The sequence below is a fragment of the Manis pentadactyla genome, chromosome 12 (genome assembly GCF_030020395.1).
Source record: "Manis pentadactyla isolate mManPen7 chromosome 12, mManPen7.hap1, whole genome shotgun sequence".
NCBI classification, from domain to species: domain Eukaryota; kingdom Metazoa; phylum Chordata; class Mammalia; order Pholidota; family Manidae; genus Manis; species Manis pentadactyla.
The window spans coordinates 91,091,069-91,105,267 of record NC_080030.1 but is presented as its reverse complement, the minus strand read 5'-3'; the positions used below and the strand labels follow the sequence as shown (position 1 = coordinate 91,105,267).

The 14,199-nt window shown below is 33.7% G+C and overlaps 1 protein-coding gene across 4 annotated transcripts in view; it reads right to left on the bottom strand.

Annotated features, from left to right (window-relative positions):
* Window positions 1–14,199, bottom strand: part of ZNF292 (zinc finger protein 292) — a 77,184-nt gene that overhangs the window by 17,117 nt on the left and 45,868 nt on the right. For all 4 annotated transcript variants that reach the window (XM_036912159.2, XM_057489407.1, XM_036912162.2 and 1 more), the window contains 3 exons: window positions 13,492–13,694; window positions 7,169–7,305; window positions 5,469–5,610 (listed from right to left, as the gene is read on the bottom strand). In XM_036912159.2, coding sequence (XP_036768054.2) covers window positions 5,469–5,610; window positions 7,169–7,305; window positions 13,492–13,694 — 482 coding nt within the window. The remainder of the gene's footprint in view (window positions 1–5,468; window positions 5,611–7,168; window positions 7,306–13,491; window positions 13,695–14,199) is intronic.

Below are 14,199 nucleotides of genomic sequence, written 5' to 3'. Positions count from 1 at the left end.
TAGAACCTCACCTCCCCGTTCTGAGAGAAATCTTCTGCATACGTGGATGTTTTATTGCCCTTGTCTAGCTTGGATTAACACATAGTCTACAGGCACACACCTGATCATCTACATTTGCTCTCTTACAACACTAAACTATGTTTTCTACCTTTATCTTGTATCTACCTACCACTTCAGCATTTTATTAAAAATAATAATAATAAAGAGAGAAATGTGGTATCCACATATAAATCAAGTATAAAAATCAAATGAGTATTCATATTTGAACCGACTGTTCACAGTTCATAATGCATGAGCAAAACCGAAGGTTTCTGTGATGGCTGCCCTTGTACTATTCACCATGTAAGAACTTATTCACTATGTAAGAACTTGTTCTCCATGTAAGAACTTGTTTGTTATGCCTCAGAAGATTGGAGACTGACGAAAATTAGGCTTGGGGTGGATTAATGATTGTGCATTGAGCACTGACTCCCCTATACAGAATTTTATTGTTGTTAACAACCATTTGATCAATAAATATGAGAGATGCCCTCACAAAAAATAAATAAAAAAATTTAAAAAAGTATACACTTCCAATGGTAAAATAATAAGTAACCGGGATGTAATGAATACAGTCAAGATATTTTAACAGCTTGGTATGGTGATAGCTGGTACCTAGAATTGTCATGTATATAAATGTTGATTCACCATGTTGTACACCTGAAACTAATGTAATGTAATACTGTGTGTCAACTACCCTTCAATAAAAAAATAATTATCTACAAAAAAAATAAAAAATAAATACCAACAGCATTCTTCAATGAACTGGAACAAATAGTTCTAAAATTCATACAGAACCACAAAAGACCCTGAATAGCCAAAGCAATCATGAGAAGGAAGAATAAATCAGCGGAGATCTCACTTCCCAACTTCAAGCTCACTACAAAGCCACAGTAATCAAGACAATTTGGTACTGGCACAAGAACAAACCCACAGACCAGCAGAACAGAATAGAGAGCCTAGATATTAACCCAAGCATATATGATCAATTAATATATGATAAAGGAGCCAGAGATATATAATGGGGAAATGACGGTCTCTTCAATAGCTGGTGTTGGCAAAACTGGACAGCTATGAGTAAGAGAATGAAACTGGATTACTGTCTAACACCATACACAAAAGTAAACTAGAAATGGATCAAAGACCTGAATGTAAGTCATGAAACCATAAAACTCTTAGAAGAAAATATAGGTGAAACTCTTTTGTATATAAACATGAGCAACTTCTTCATGAACATATCTCCACGGGAAAGGGAAACAAAAGCAAAACTGAACAAGTGGGACTACATCAAACCAAAAAGCTTCTGTACAGCAAAGGACACCATCAATAGAACAAAAAGGCATCATACAGTATGGGAGAATATATTCACAAATGACATATCCGATAAGCGGTTGACATCCAAAACACATAAAGAGCTCACAACACCTCAAAAAACAAAAGGTAAATAATCCAATTAAAAATGGGCACAGGATCTGAACAGACAAATCTCCAAAGAGGAAATTCAGATGGCCAATAGGCACATGAAAAGATGCTCCACATGGCAAATCACCAGAGAAATGCAAATTAAAACCACAATGAGATATCACCTCACACCAGTTAGGATGGCCAACATCCAAAAGACAAACAACAAATGTTGGCAAGGATGTGGAGAAAGGGCAACCCTCCTACAATGCTGGTGGGAATGTAAATTAACCATTGTGGAAAGCAGTATGGAGGTTCCTCAAAAAACTAAAAATAGAAATATCATTTGACCCAGGAATTCCACTCCTAGGAATTTACCCTAAGAATGCAGGAGTCCAGTTTCAAAAATACATATGCACCACTATGTTTACTGCAGCACTATTTACAATAGCCAAGAAATGGAAGCAACCTAAGTGTCCATCAGTAGATGAATGGATAAAGCAGAGGTGGTACATATACACAATGGAGTATTATTCAGCCATAAGAAGAAAACAAATCCTACCATTTGCAACAACATGGATGGAGCTAGAGGATATTATGCTCAGTGAAATAAGCCAGGTGGAGAAAGACAAGTATCAAATGATTTCCCTCATCTGTGGAGTATAAGAACAAAGCAAAAAACTGAAGGAACAAAACAGCAACAGACTCACAGAACCCAAGAATGGACTAACAGTTACCAAAGGGAAAGGGAATGGGGAGGATGGGTGGGAAGGGAGGGAGGGATAAGGGGAAAAAGGGGCATTACAGTTAGCACACATAATGTGGTGGTGGGGCACAGGGAAGGCAGTATAGCACAGAGAAGACAAGTAGTGATTCTATAGCATCTTACTACGCTGATAGACAGTGACTGTAATGGGCTATGTGGTGGGGACTTGATAATAGGCTGAATCTAGTAACCACAATGTTGCTCAGGTAAGTGTATATTAATGATACCAAAGCAAGTAAATAAATAAATAAACCATTTTATACCAAAAAAACACAATCTACTATAGTAGAAAGACCTATATTATATTTCAACTGTTTGTGTGTCTCCATCAAGAGCCTATGAAATTCATAAAGGCAGGGCTGTCCTTTAGCTTCAGGGGTCTAGGAAAAAGCATGAATAGAAAGATGCATGAAGCTCTCTGCTCCATTTGCTCTGTAGATCTCAATTAACATTTAAGAAGGAAACAATTATTTTAAATTACTATATGAGTAGCTGGCCTATAGTCTTCAACAATTCCTTGAGTTTAGATTAGGTTACCATTTAACCCAAACCACTAACCTTGGGGCTAAATTTCACATGTTAAAAATGAGGAGTTATACTACTAGAACCTACTAGTTACTACAGCATAACTTAAAGCTCTCTCTTTTGGTCCTCAAACAGTAATAATCTATGATTCCAGTTTTAAGATAAAACCTGCTTGAGGAGATTTCAGAAAGTATTATGCAACGGGAAACAAGATTTTGGGGGCAAAGTGATTACCATACTGTACATTATCCTTGTCAGTAAGTCTGCTTCCATGGCCAATTTCTCCAAGCTATGCTTTTATTTTAACTGTTTTTTTATGTCGTTTACTTCTGAACACAAAGTCTCTCTAGAGAAGCACTACTGAACAGAACTGTCTGAAATGACGGAAATGTGCTATTCAGTATGGTAGTCACTAGCCACATGAAGCTACTGAGCTCCTACAATGTGGCCTCTGTGACCGAAGAACAGAATTTTTAATTTTACTTAAGTTGAATGGTCACCAATGACTAAAGGCTATCACAATAGACAGTGTAGCTCTTGTTCAAGTTTTTTCCCCCTTCTCCAACACAAATCTCCTTGTGAATGGCTGTAACGCTGAGAAAGGAGAGTCTCTTTTACCTACTGTACTCAATTCATGCTATTAAGAAATAAAGTCCAAAGTGATCAAGGTTACCAGGTAGTCAATAGCAAGTCAAGATGTATATCCAGTTTGTCTGGCTTCTAGTTCCACGTTCCTTCTACTCTGCCATGTTGCTCTTTAAGTTAGATATAAAATAGTGTGGCCCAATCTACATTTTAAAATCGCATAGTAGTTTCCTAAGAAACTTATGTTTTATTTTTAATCTCTAGCACTATAATATACACAGAAAAATTGGAAAGCAGGATTCATTCTTGTTCTTTACTCCTGATATGAAGAGAAATTATCTCAGGAGAGAAAAATGAAGGTAAGATTTACTGACCAACTATAGATTTTAAGAGATAACTTTTAAAAACAGATAGGAGAACATCTTTTGGTCCCTTTCCTTTAAAAAAAAATCATATCAATTAAGAAACACTTCTTGTGATGCTGAAACCCAGTTTTTAAGGATTGTTAAAAACTACCTGGCATCCCCTTTTATGCAATGGCAGAACCACTGGAAAATGTCTTCTGTACATTTGAAACGGAAGCCAACTGCATCCCTACAAGGGCCACTGTCAGAAAATGTGTAAAACTTGGATTCTGACTTAGTTAATAAACAAACACATATGCAACCTCTGCTCAGCTTCATCCCTCTTCAGGTTGTGTTTCATCTGCTGCTTGATCCACCTGTTAAGTGTTTTCATTTCAATGACTGTTTTTTATATTGACAGTTCTTTTGACTCTTTAAAATCTAGTCATTTTGATAGTATCTTTCTCTTGCTTTGATTTCTTCTTTTCTGTCTTTAAATGAACATATTTTATAGATTTTTCCATTACTATATTTTTAAAAATATTGGGCAAATAATTCTATTCTTTCTGCCTATTGAAATTCATTCGTATCAGTTTTAGTATGTTCTATAAATCTTGATGGTTAACTTACTTATGTCTTTATATGTAATTTATAGCTTTTATCCTTTCATGTTTAATCTTATTCTTTCTCTCTGCTAATATTCCCACATGGCACCATGTTTCATGTTTTTGTAAATCTTGACCATGAACTCATCTCAAGCAGGGCTTTATCTGAGAATCCTGTACTGGGGGTATGTTCTTCCAAAGCAATTCTGCATTTGTTTCTGGCAGATAATCAGGTATTACTGGTCTAGAACTCCATCTTTATCTTCTTGATATTATTTACTTGGCATGAGAATTCCCAGATTATATATATATAGGGTAAATCTGGACCCCAAATCTCTGTGAGGGCAGATCTATGGTTACAAACTTCTTAGAGGAAACATTTCCCTCCTCTGACCCACAGCCCAGTCAGACATGCACCAGGTTCTCTATCATCCATCTGTGTTAATATTTTTCTGGTCTACTTTTTCAATGAAATTTTAGTGCTCAGTTTGGAGGTGGGAGAGGGGAACATAGAGCGTGGTTCTAACTTAGCACCTTGAGAAGGATCAAGATCTTATTTCCTATTCCTATATAGCTATCTCCCAACCCTGTATTGATATTAAAACTCAAACCCTTACATTATTACAAGTAACAAGTAGTAACATACTCTATATTTCCCACCACGATAGGAGAAAACCCAGCATTAGCTCAAGCTGTTTCAGTGTTAGCTCAATTAGGTTCCTCCTCCTTAAGTGTAGGTTTTCTTTAATATTCTTGCAATCTCAGCTGCTATACATTTTAAAAGATGTTTATTTTATTTTATGAAGTATTCCTGCGTGTTTTGTATAAGGGTTTTTGTTATATAATGCAATCTACTAAGCTGCTAGTAAAGGAAGCTATCACTAAATTTCTCTTTCCAATTTATAAATTTCTATAGTCAAATTATCAAAATAGTATAACACCTACAAGTAAAAACTGTAGAATAAAAAGTACAAATATATGTATGCTATTTTTCTTTAGGCTAAGAAATGTCCCTGCCTCTCGTTTCCATTTTTAGGTTTCTTTGTACGAAATGTCCTGAAGGACTCATAAGAAAACCAACTGTTGACAACACTAACTGAAATAAACAGAAATCATGGGAGAGGTGTCAAAATTGTGTTAAAATATTTTATTAAATATAAGTTATATATTTTAAGTTAAGAAAAGATACCTTGACTTTCTTACCTCTGAATTAATAACTTTAATCAGGAAGAAAATGTGATACACCGTCTTGGTTATCAGAGAAAGTTGACGACATCTTTCTAGGTACACTTGTATAGATGGTTCGACTCTTTGCTGTAATTTACTCCAGAAAAGAGTGAGTTCCCTAAAAAAAAAAAGTATAAAAGTAAGCTCAGCAGTAATGTAATAATCATTGACTATGTTAGTCCAGTCATTACATTTGAAATTAAAACTAGTTTTATATTCCAACACTACATGTAGAACTAAGTTTAAAAGCATGAAAATAGATCTCTATTTTCTAAGGACTAAATAAAATCATCAGTACGTTATTTATCATTTTATTAGTATTTTTCAGCCTCAGAGAAGTACTGCCTTTTACTAAGAAAACACCTAAAATTTAAACAAGTTATGCAAATGGTAACTTTGAGCCACATCTGAACTTCACGTCATTAAAAAAAAAAAGTACAGAATGTGTGTGTGTATATAAAGTGCATCAATGGCATAATGGTTTTTAAACATTTAAATTTATCTTCTACCTTAAATTTACAATGTAGCAATTTAATTGGTCAATTAAATTTAAAATTTTAAATTATTAAATGTTGAGAACCAATGACACAGAACCCAGAAGGAAGTAACCAACTAATCTGTGCCACAGCAGTGATGTAATGAAAGAAATCTTGAGAAGTATTTTAAATGCTATGACAATGTATTTTTCACAGAAAGTAATCCTACTGAAGTGATGATGAATTTTCCTCCCTTTTATCTATCATCCTATTTCTCTTCTGTCTTCATGGTTAATTTTCACAAAAATCTTCCTTGCTTCAACTTTTTTCACCAAGTATTCTCCTCAGTACAGGCCCTTCCTATTAGTATTTCCTCAGTTTCCACTCCTAGGAACTCTGCCCTTTTCACCTTCCACTTGCTCAGAAAATCATTTTAATTATGAACTTTACTCTTTTTGATTATACAACCATTTATTTTAATACTGCCTGTTCTATATTCATTTGTATGCCATGTGTCACTTGAAAATTATTCCTGAATGTCAAAAGGTTATAAACTAAATTTTCTTTTGTGTTTCCATTAACAACAACACAACTCTGAGGACTAATAATACTGTTGACTGACCAGATAAATTGTTGGTTTTAGCTAGCACTAATTTAAGGCATTGACCTTGAGTTTTTTGAGTTAACTGAAGAATCTGAGTTAGTTGCATCCTCTCAAAGGATTATATATAATAGACTTTGAACACTTGGAAAGGTACCATATTAAAAAATATGCATCGAAGAAGTTAGGGAAGTTGAGTATCTTGTAAGATAGAAAATGAACTATATTTCCATACATATATGACTAGCAGCTAATTATGTAGTTAAAAGTGTGTAATATACAGAGGAAAAAAAAACATATATTTAATCATAGGTTCCTTTACATATCGTTTTTATTGTGGCATTAGACAAAATAATCCCTCCATCTTACAACATTAAAAAATTCCCTGATCACTGTATACTATGGAATTGTGTTCCTTAATACAAAAAGCTTTTAAAGTTGCAATATGAATTACTTATCAGGTACAAAGCATGTAATATCTAAAAATAAGCCTTTTGTCTTGATAATACTTCAAAAGATTTTTAAAAATATGTATTTTCACAACCTATCTTGTATTCTTATTTAATAAAACCTGTCTTTACAAAAGAAAACCAACTCACCAAGCACAGTACGTATCTCCTTGCTGGAGCTGGCGTGATAAAAACGCAGTACACAAAACAAGAGCACTTTTTTCATCACCCTCAGATTCTAAGTTACAGATCATTTCTAGTGCATCTTTGCAATCAACTTCTGAAATCTACAAATACAGAAATATGCTATAAAATGGGTTTATATTAGACTATACGGTAATATAACTTTAAATTTTTTACTAGATATTTATAGATATTTTTATCAGTAAAACCTCATTAACTTATACACTATCAACTCAATTTGTCATTTCTGGGCTGCAGTAAAGAAATAATCCTCATTCAAGCCAGAGAACCAACTCTTTTCATGAACTTTACAAGCATTCATTTATATGTAAATAACTAATGCTAATTATAAGCAGCCTCTACCCATTAATTTAGGTCTATGATAGTGAAAAAGAAAAGCTGCTGGTACTTGTATTTTTCCCCCTTTTATCCAGCAATTTAAAAAGCAGTAGAATCAGGAGAAAGACAGAGAGAGATCTACAGATATAGATGAAAAAAGTTTCTATTTATCTGAGGGGAAAAAAGTATAATATGCAACATTTTATATAGTTACACCACTTTTAAATTAAGCTCACCTCAGTTTTCTATAAATCTCCACTATTTTTCTTTTCATATAAATTCCATCCCAAAGCCTGTTGAACAATCATGCATGCATAAGTATAACCTAGTATAAAGCCAACGTGATTCACTTAATTATACTTATATCTATTGCTTATTTTTTTAAATCAAAATTTACTACCTCATAATGATTTACTACATAAGGAGAATTCACCTATTATCTCTATAAGCATTTGCTTTAAGCCAAGGATAGAACAAATAGCATACAATCAATCACAAACAACTGGTGTTCAACAGAATAGATTAATTTCAACATGGTTCAACTAATAAATGGCAAAAGAATTACTGAAGACCAATACAGACCATAAGCACCCATGTACCACAGGTAACCATGCCCCTCTTTGTTGATCTTCTCTCTCCTCATCAATTTTTGAATACAGCAAAAGCCTGTGTGTGTGTGTGTGTGTGTGTGTGTGTGTGTGTGTGTGTGTGTGTGTGTGTGTGAGTGAGAGAGAGAGAGAGAGAGAGAGAGAGAGAGAGAATAAAATGTAAAGTGTTTAGGGTTGAACAAACGTCTAAATGGGGATGAGGGTAGTCTTGATCTTTGATAATGAAGATAAAGGTTGCCTGGAGATAAATTGAGAGCTTCCACTTTATACATTAAATTGGGTTAGAAGATATTAAGACAAGAAAAGACCCAACTCTGAGTCCATGTTTAACAACAATGATTTCTTAAAGGAAGTCTGAAGTTAGTGGCAGTTAAGACCAATACCTAAGCCTTAGAACTTCCTAGTGCAGTGCTTTCTAGTACTCCATCTGCTTCTTTCTAATGAATCTTTATTTGTAAGTGACCCCATTTAAACAAAAATGATTACTGAACAATACATATTTGTTACTGAACACATATTTAAATACATTCAAATATCTATTACTATGTAAAATGCATTGTCAGTCATATATTTTTATTAATCATAACTTTTCTACTAGGTAGGTATTATCATTAACATCTTATACACAATGAATGTGGAGTTCAAGGAAATTAGATAATTTGCCCAAGTTACAATAGCTTAGTAGTAGTCACATATCAAATTATGTCTGACTGACATCAAAGACTCATGCTCTTTGCATTTCATCACATTCTCTCTTTTTACAAGTTGTGTGAACTTTAAACAATTACCCTGGCATAACTATGCAGACAAATGTTAGTGAATCTACTCCCGAGTTTTGTTTGGTCTACTTTTTCATTACATGTTAATATCAATAATGGCAGCTACTATTTACTGGTGCCAGCTTCTTCAGAAACAGCATTGCTAATCAGCACAACAGCCTGCCTGGCAGATAATACTTTTTTTAGCGATAAGGCTCAGAAAGGTTAAGTTACTTGCTCAGTCACATGCTTAGTGGCAGAATCAAGATCTCAACCTTGTTCTAGCTGCAAAGTCAGTGCTCCTTCCAGAATTCCACAAGCACAATTATACTGAGGCCCTTTATTGCTAAATATTGATTTTTACAAGTTCAGGTTAACAAAAATCTTTTCTCTTGAAAGTTGGGTTTATTTTGAACCTGATCTTTTGTTCTTCTAAAGCCTAAGCCATTCTCGATAAATGCTCTTGAAAAATGCTCAAAAGATGCAAGATGTGTACATTGTAAGTAAGAAATTTTCCCAGCAATATTACCTATGTTAGCTTACTAAGTAATTTAAATACACATTTCTTTGTTAAGACAGTTTCTATATATGTAGAACACAAGTACAATGTATCAACTGAAACATCTGCTGTATTCAATAGTACAGAAGGCCTCACTTTCTATAGGTATACTAAGGACAATTTTTACTGTGTACTTGACAGCCTTCATTTCGAATTTGCCACTAGATGGCCCTCTTGAAAATATATGACATTAAAGAGAATGGCAGGGAAAATGAAACCGTATTTAATGACTGACTGAAACTGTGCAAGTGAAATACAGGTCTAATATACAATTGATGAACAAGATTTTTAAAATGCAGGGCAGCCTAAGGTATGGAACACCAATATATTACCTATATTTATATATTATTTATATATTACAAATACCTATACTCTATTGATTTAAAAAAATGAGCAAAAATTTAAGCAAGAGAAAACTTAGAACTCCAAATACAGTATTTAAAAGCAATTAGAATGGTCTGTTTATTAAACACATATCACTTTGTAAAGCAGAAAAATATTTTCAAAAATATGAACCAATTTTATGCTTTAATATGACTACATTAAGCCAGGTATTCAAAAAAAAATACAGAACACTTCATCAATATTGTATAAACATTTACTAAGTGTACTTTTAGAATGTATTGGGCTGCAATCGTAATTCAAGAATAGTCTTTTGTTTATCAAAATAAAACTGTTTTCCATCTAGAAAATAAACCGGTACCTGTCAGACTGAGAAAATATAAAATGAAACAATGAGCTACTATTTTTTAACTCTCAGGCTTAAAAGCTAAAATTTAAAAGACAATCTCTAGTGTAAGGAAAGAAGAAATTTCAAATATTGTTTATGGGAGTGTATGCTAGAACAATCGTTTTTAGATGGTTGTATGGCCCTACCTATTAACTCAACATGTGTAGAATCTTTGTTCTGGCAATTCTACTTCTAGGAATTAACCCTAGTTCACCCCAACAAGAATGAAAGGATGCAGGTACAAAGCAACAATTTAAATGTCCCCGTTTGGCTAAAGATATTACAAATCCATACTAAGGAAGTCATTAGGCCACTGGAAAGAATGAGGTTATCTATGTGGAATGATATGGAAAGACGTCTGTATTAAATGGGGGAAAAGTGACTAGCAACCAGGGTATATGTTTTAAAAATATAAAAAATATGTATGTATGTGCATAGAATAATGTCAGAAAAGTTATATATATCAAATTTCAAACTTAACTGATTATTTGGGGGTAGTATTAAATGGGGAAATGATAGGATTTTACTTTTCAAAAATCGGTTTAACAACAAAACCAACAGAAATTCAAAATACTGGATCTGAACTAAACACTGCTAACTTTGTTTTTATATCTAGAATTCAGGCCAAATCTCATTCCTTCCAGAGAAGCCAGGAGAACATTCATCTCACTCAGCCCCATTCCTTTGCCATTTACTAGGACTAGCAGCTATTTCCACCACAGTGAAAGGGTCCTGGGAAATAGTCAATCTACTGGCTTACTTGCACAAGGATTTCCCCAAAAGGCCACAGATCCAGGCCATGGTCAATTCTTCCCAGTATCTATTTCCACTTACTTGAAGGAATAAGTAAAAAACTCAAATGCTTACAGAACCACAGAGATGAAGTAAATGAATGAAGTGGGTCACGTAAGAGAGAGAGATAGAGAGAAAGAGAAAGAGAGAGAGAGAGAGACAGAGACAGAGACAGAGACAGAGTACCTCTTCTGAAGGGGGCAATGTCTGTGGGCTTGTTCCAAAGTCACCTCCTTCCCCTTGGGGCAGAAATCATAGGCTTTGGGGACAGCTAATCCTAACTCACTTTATATGAAACAATGAAGAACAAGTTTCTATGTTTGTAACAGAAATACAAAAGAGTAATCAATCTCTAAACAAAAAGGGGCTTTTAACAAGGAAATGTGTAGACCTACACATACCCTGTCCTGTTCTATACAATCCTAGTTTTGTTGCTGGGGTAGGGTACAGAGACTTCAGAGAATTCTGCTTAAGAATATGGAATGTCTTAATTCTACTTGCTTTAAAAAAAGGAAAAAAATCATTTCATATGACATCAGAGATACTCAGGTGCTCACAGAGAATTTTCTTGAGGATCTCCCCAGCCTGCCCTGGGAGATGCTACTCAACTCCTGGATAATTAAACCAAAAGGGAATTTAGGTTCAGTGTTGCAAGATCTTTTGATATTCAAGAGAGAGCTAGAAACAAAGGTTTTTTTCCCTGGAGATTTGTTTACAAATTCAGTCTTCAACTTCAAATAGTATTTCAATGCTAACCCAACAACCCTAAGGTTTATAGATTGTTACGTATTAGAAGTTATGCTTCTTTAAGACAGGCGTATGCCTTACTCATCTTTAACCTCCTGGGACTTAGCACATACCATTCACTTAATAAAAATATGCTGAAGGAAGGAGAGATGGATGGACTGACTGACTTAAGTGCAAGGACCAAACTGATAGCTTTAAAGCTGAAAAAGTCTAAGATGTAGCAGCACAATAACTAACTTATTTAAGATTTTTAAAAAATGTTACACCCATTTCAAAGCCATCTCAAGAAACTTTTATCTGCCAATTAAACTGTATCCAGTGATTCTGAACTAACAAGAAAATGTCAATCTTTTATTTTGCTCTGACATACAGCAATTAAAAAGCCAATTACCTGAGGTAAAAAAGAAATAGTAAAGGAACAAAAATCTATAAAGATTAGCTAATGTCCAAACCAATGGTATGATTTTCTAGGCTAGAGCTCTTGGCTCTACTCCATCTAGCCTAGAAATGCCTAACATGACTTTTCCCAGTATCCTCATTACATATAACAGGCTTATTTCTAATCTCGGTCAAACCTACCATATTACTCTTCACTTTTGATTCTCAAGAAAAATCAAATTATTACTATTGTAATTATAACCTCTAACCTCATGTTGGGCATTCAGCTTTCTGTCTGAGGTTATCCTTCTTCTGGACTCTGATTACAACTTGTCTACTCGAGGGATCATGGAACTCTCTTGATTGCCCTCTCTTCTATATGTCAAGTTTTCCCTCTGTGTATACTTAGTTTGCCCCACAATCCCTTTGTTCTCCCCTTGATTGCTCTGGAGCCAAAGGATATTTAAATCAGAGACACAAGACCCTTGGCACACAGTAAATGCTCACACAATGCTGTCCAACATATTCTAGTTTCTTTATTTAAATTCTTGAAATACATATTCTCTGTTTCTTTATCAGTAACTTTTAATTCTCGTATCCTGTCTCCAACTTTATTTTGGAATTATGAATCCTCCAAAATGCAAAGTTCCCATTTGGATCATGTTCCTACTCTCAGAATTCTGTAGTATAAAACATACAAATACATGAATACTATGCTTCATGCCAAACTAGAAGTAAAAATAGAATCACGTCTCACAATGAAAATTGTTTTACATTAAATATGCAAAATATTAACATGTATCTCTAGATAGCTATCTATATATCTGTTATCTGACTACCCTCTAGGATTATTTTATATATACATACTATGTAAATATATAAACATATATATGTATACATTATATATAAGCATACATATTACATGTTCATATATAATACATAAACATATATAAATATGTATATAAAACAGAGAATGTATTCCTAGGGGAGGCAGTCATATAAATTTTATAAAATTACCTTAATTAAGTTATCCAGTTAAGATCTGCCAGTACCTCAAAGTCCAAGATACTTGCAGATCAAGTCCTAAATGTTGCCAAATACAAACATCCTACTAATTGTTAAGCCACCACCATCTTTTCCATAATTTAGTCAAAGCAGTTAAAACACCCAAATAATTTAAAAGAGAAACTAGGTGAAATCAGTTCACATATAATTCTGAGAGATTCTTAGAATCACTATCCAAGAACATACCAAAAATATAAGATTGACAATGGTCCCTGACTATCAAAGAGAAAGGGAAATAAAAGACATTCTAATCTAATTGAAAATCAATTTCTTCACTTTTAAAAATAATTACTAACAAAGAAAAATATACTCACCTCTTCGATTAACTTTTCATTTGGTGATGATGTACAAAGACAGACAAGGTAAGTTTGCTTAAAACTACCTTTTGTACCAATCTCTGGATGATCAGAACACAGCTTTGCTAGAGCAGTTGCTTGACTTAACTGATTTGTTTTGATTAGATGTTTAATTCTCATATCCAACAAGATGGGACCCTCAAAAGTTAAAAATTCATTCACTTTAAAAAACAAGACATAATAGATTATTAACATTTGGTAATAGTTCATCTGCAAAACATAAAGTTTTATGGAATGTTTTTTAAAAACCAAAAGAAACATTTTTCTTTGCAATTTTCTATTACTGGCAGGTTATCACAAAATATTTCACCTTGTAAGCAGAAGATTTCATTGCTAACTTTTTAAAGTTGCATTAAATATTTTGCCTGAGAGTACCATTTAGGATGAGGTGAATTGACTTCTTGATAAAAAATAATTCTGCATAAACTCTAGTAGTCAGTGTTAACTAAAATTATAATAAATTCCTTTCCCACAGCATTTATTTTGGAATAAGAGGTTAGCATCCCTAGAAATTTGCACTGCTAGGGCCTTATACACACTGGCAACAACAAAAGGATGTTTGGATGAGATTTAGCTAATACTGTGGTTCAGTACTGATGACGTATTCATTTTACAAAGGTGAACTCTATTCTGCTTCATAGGTGTTTTAGAATGAATTAATAGTGT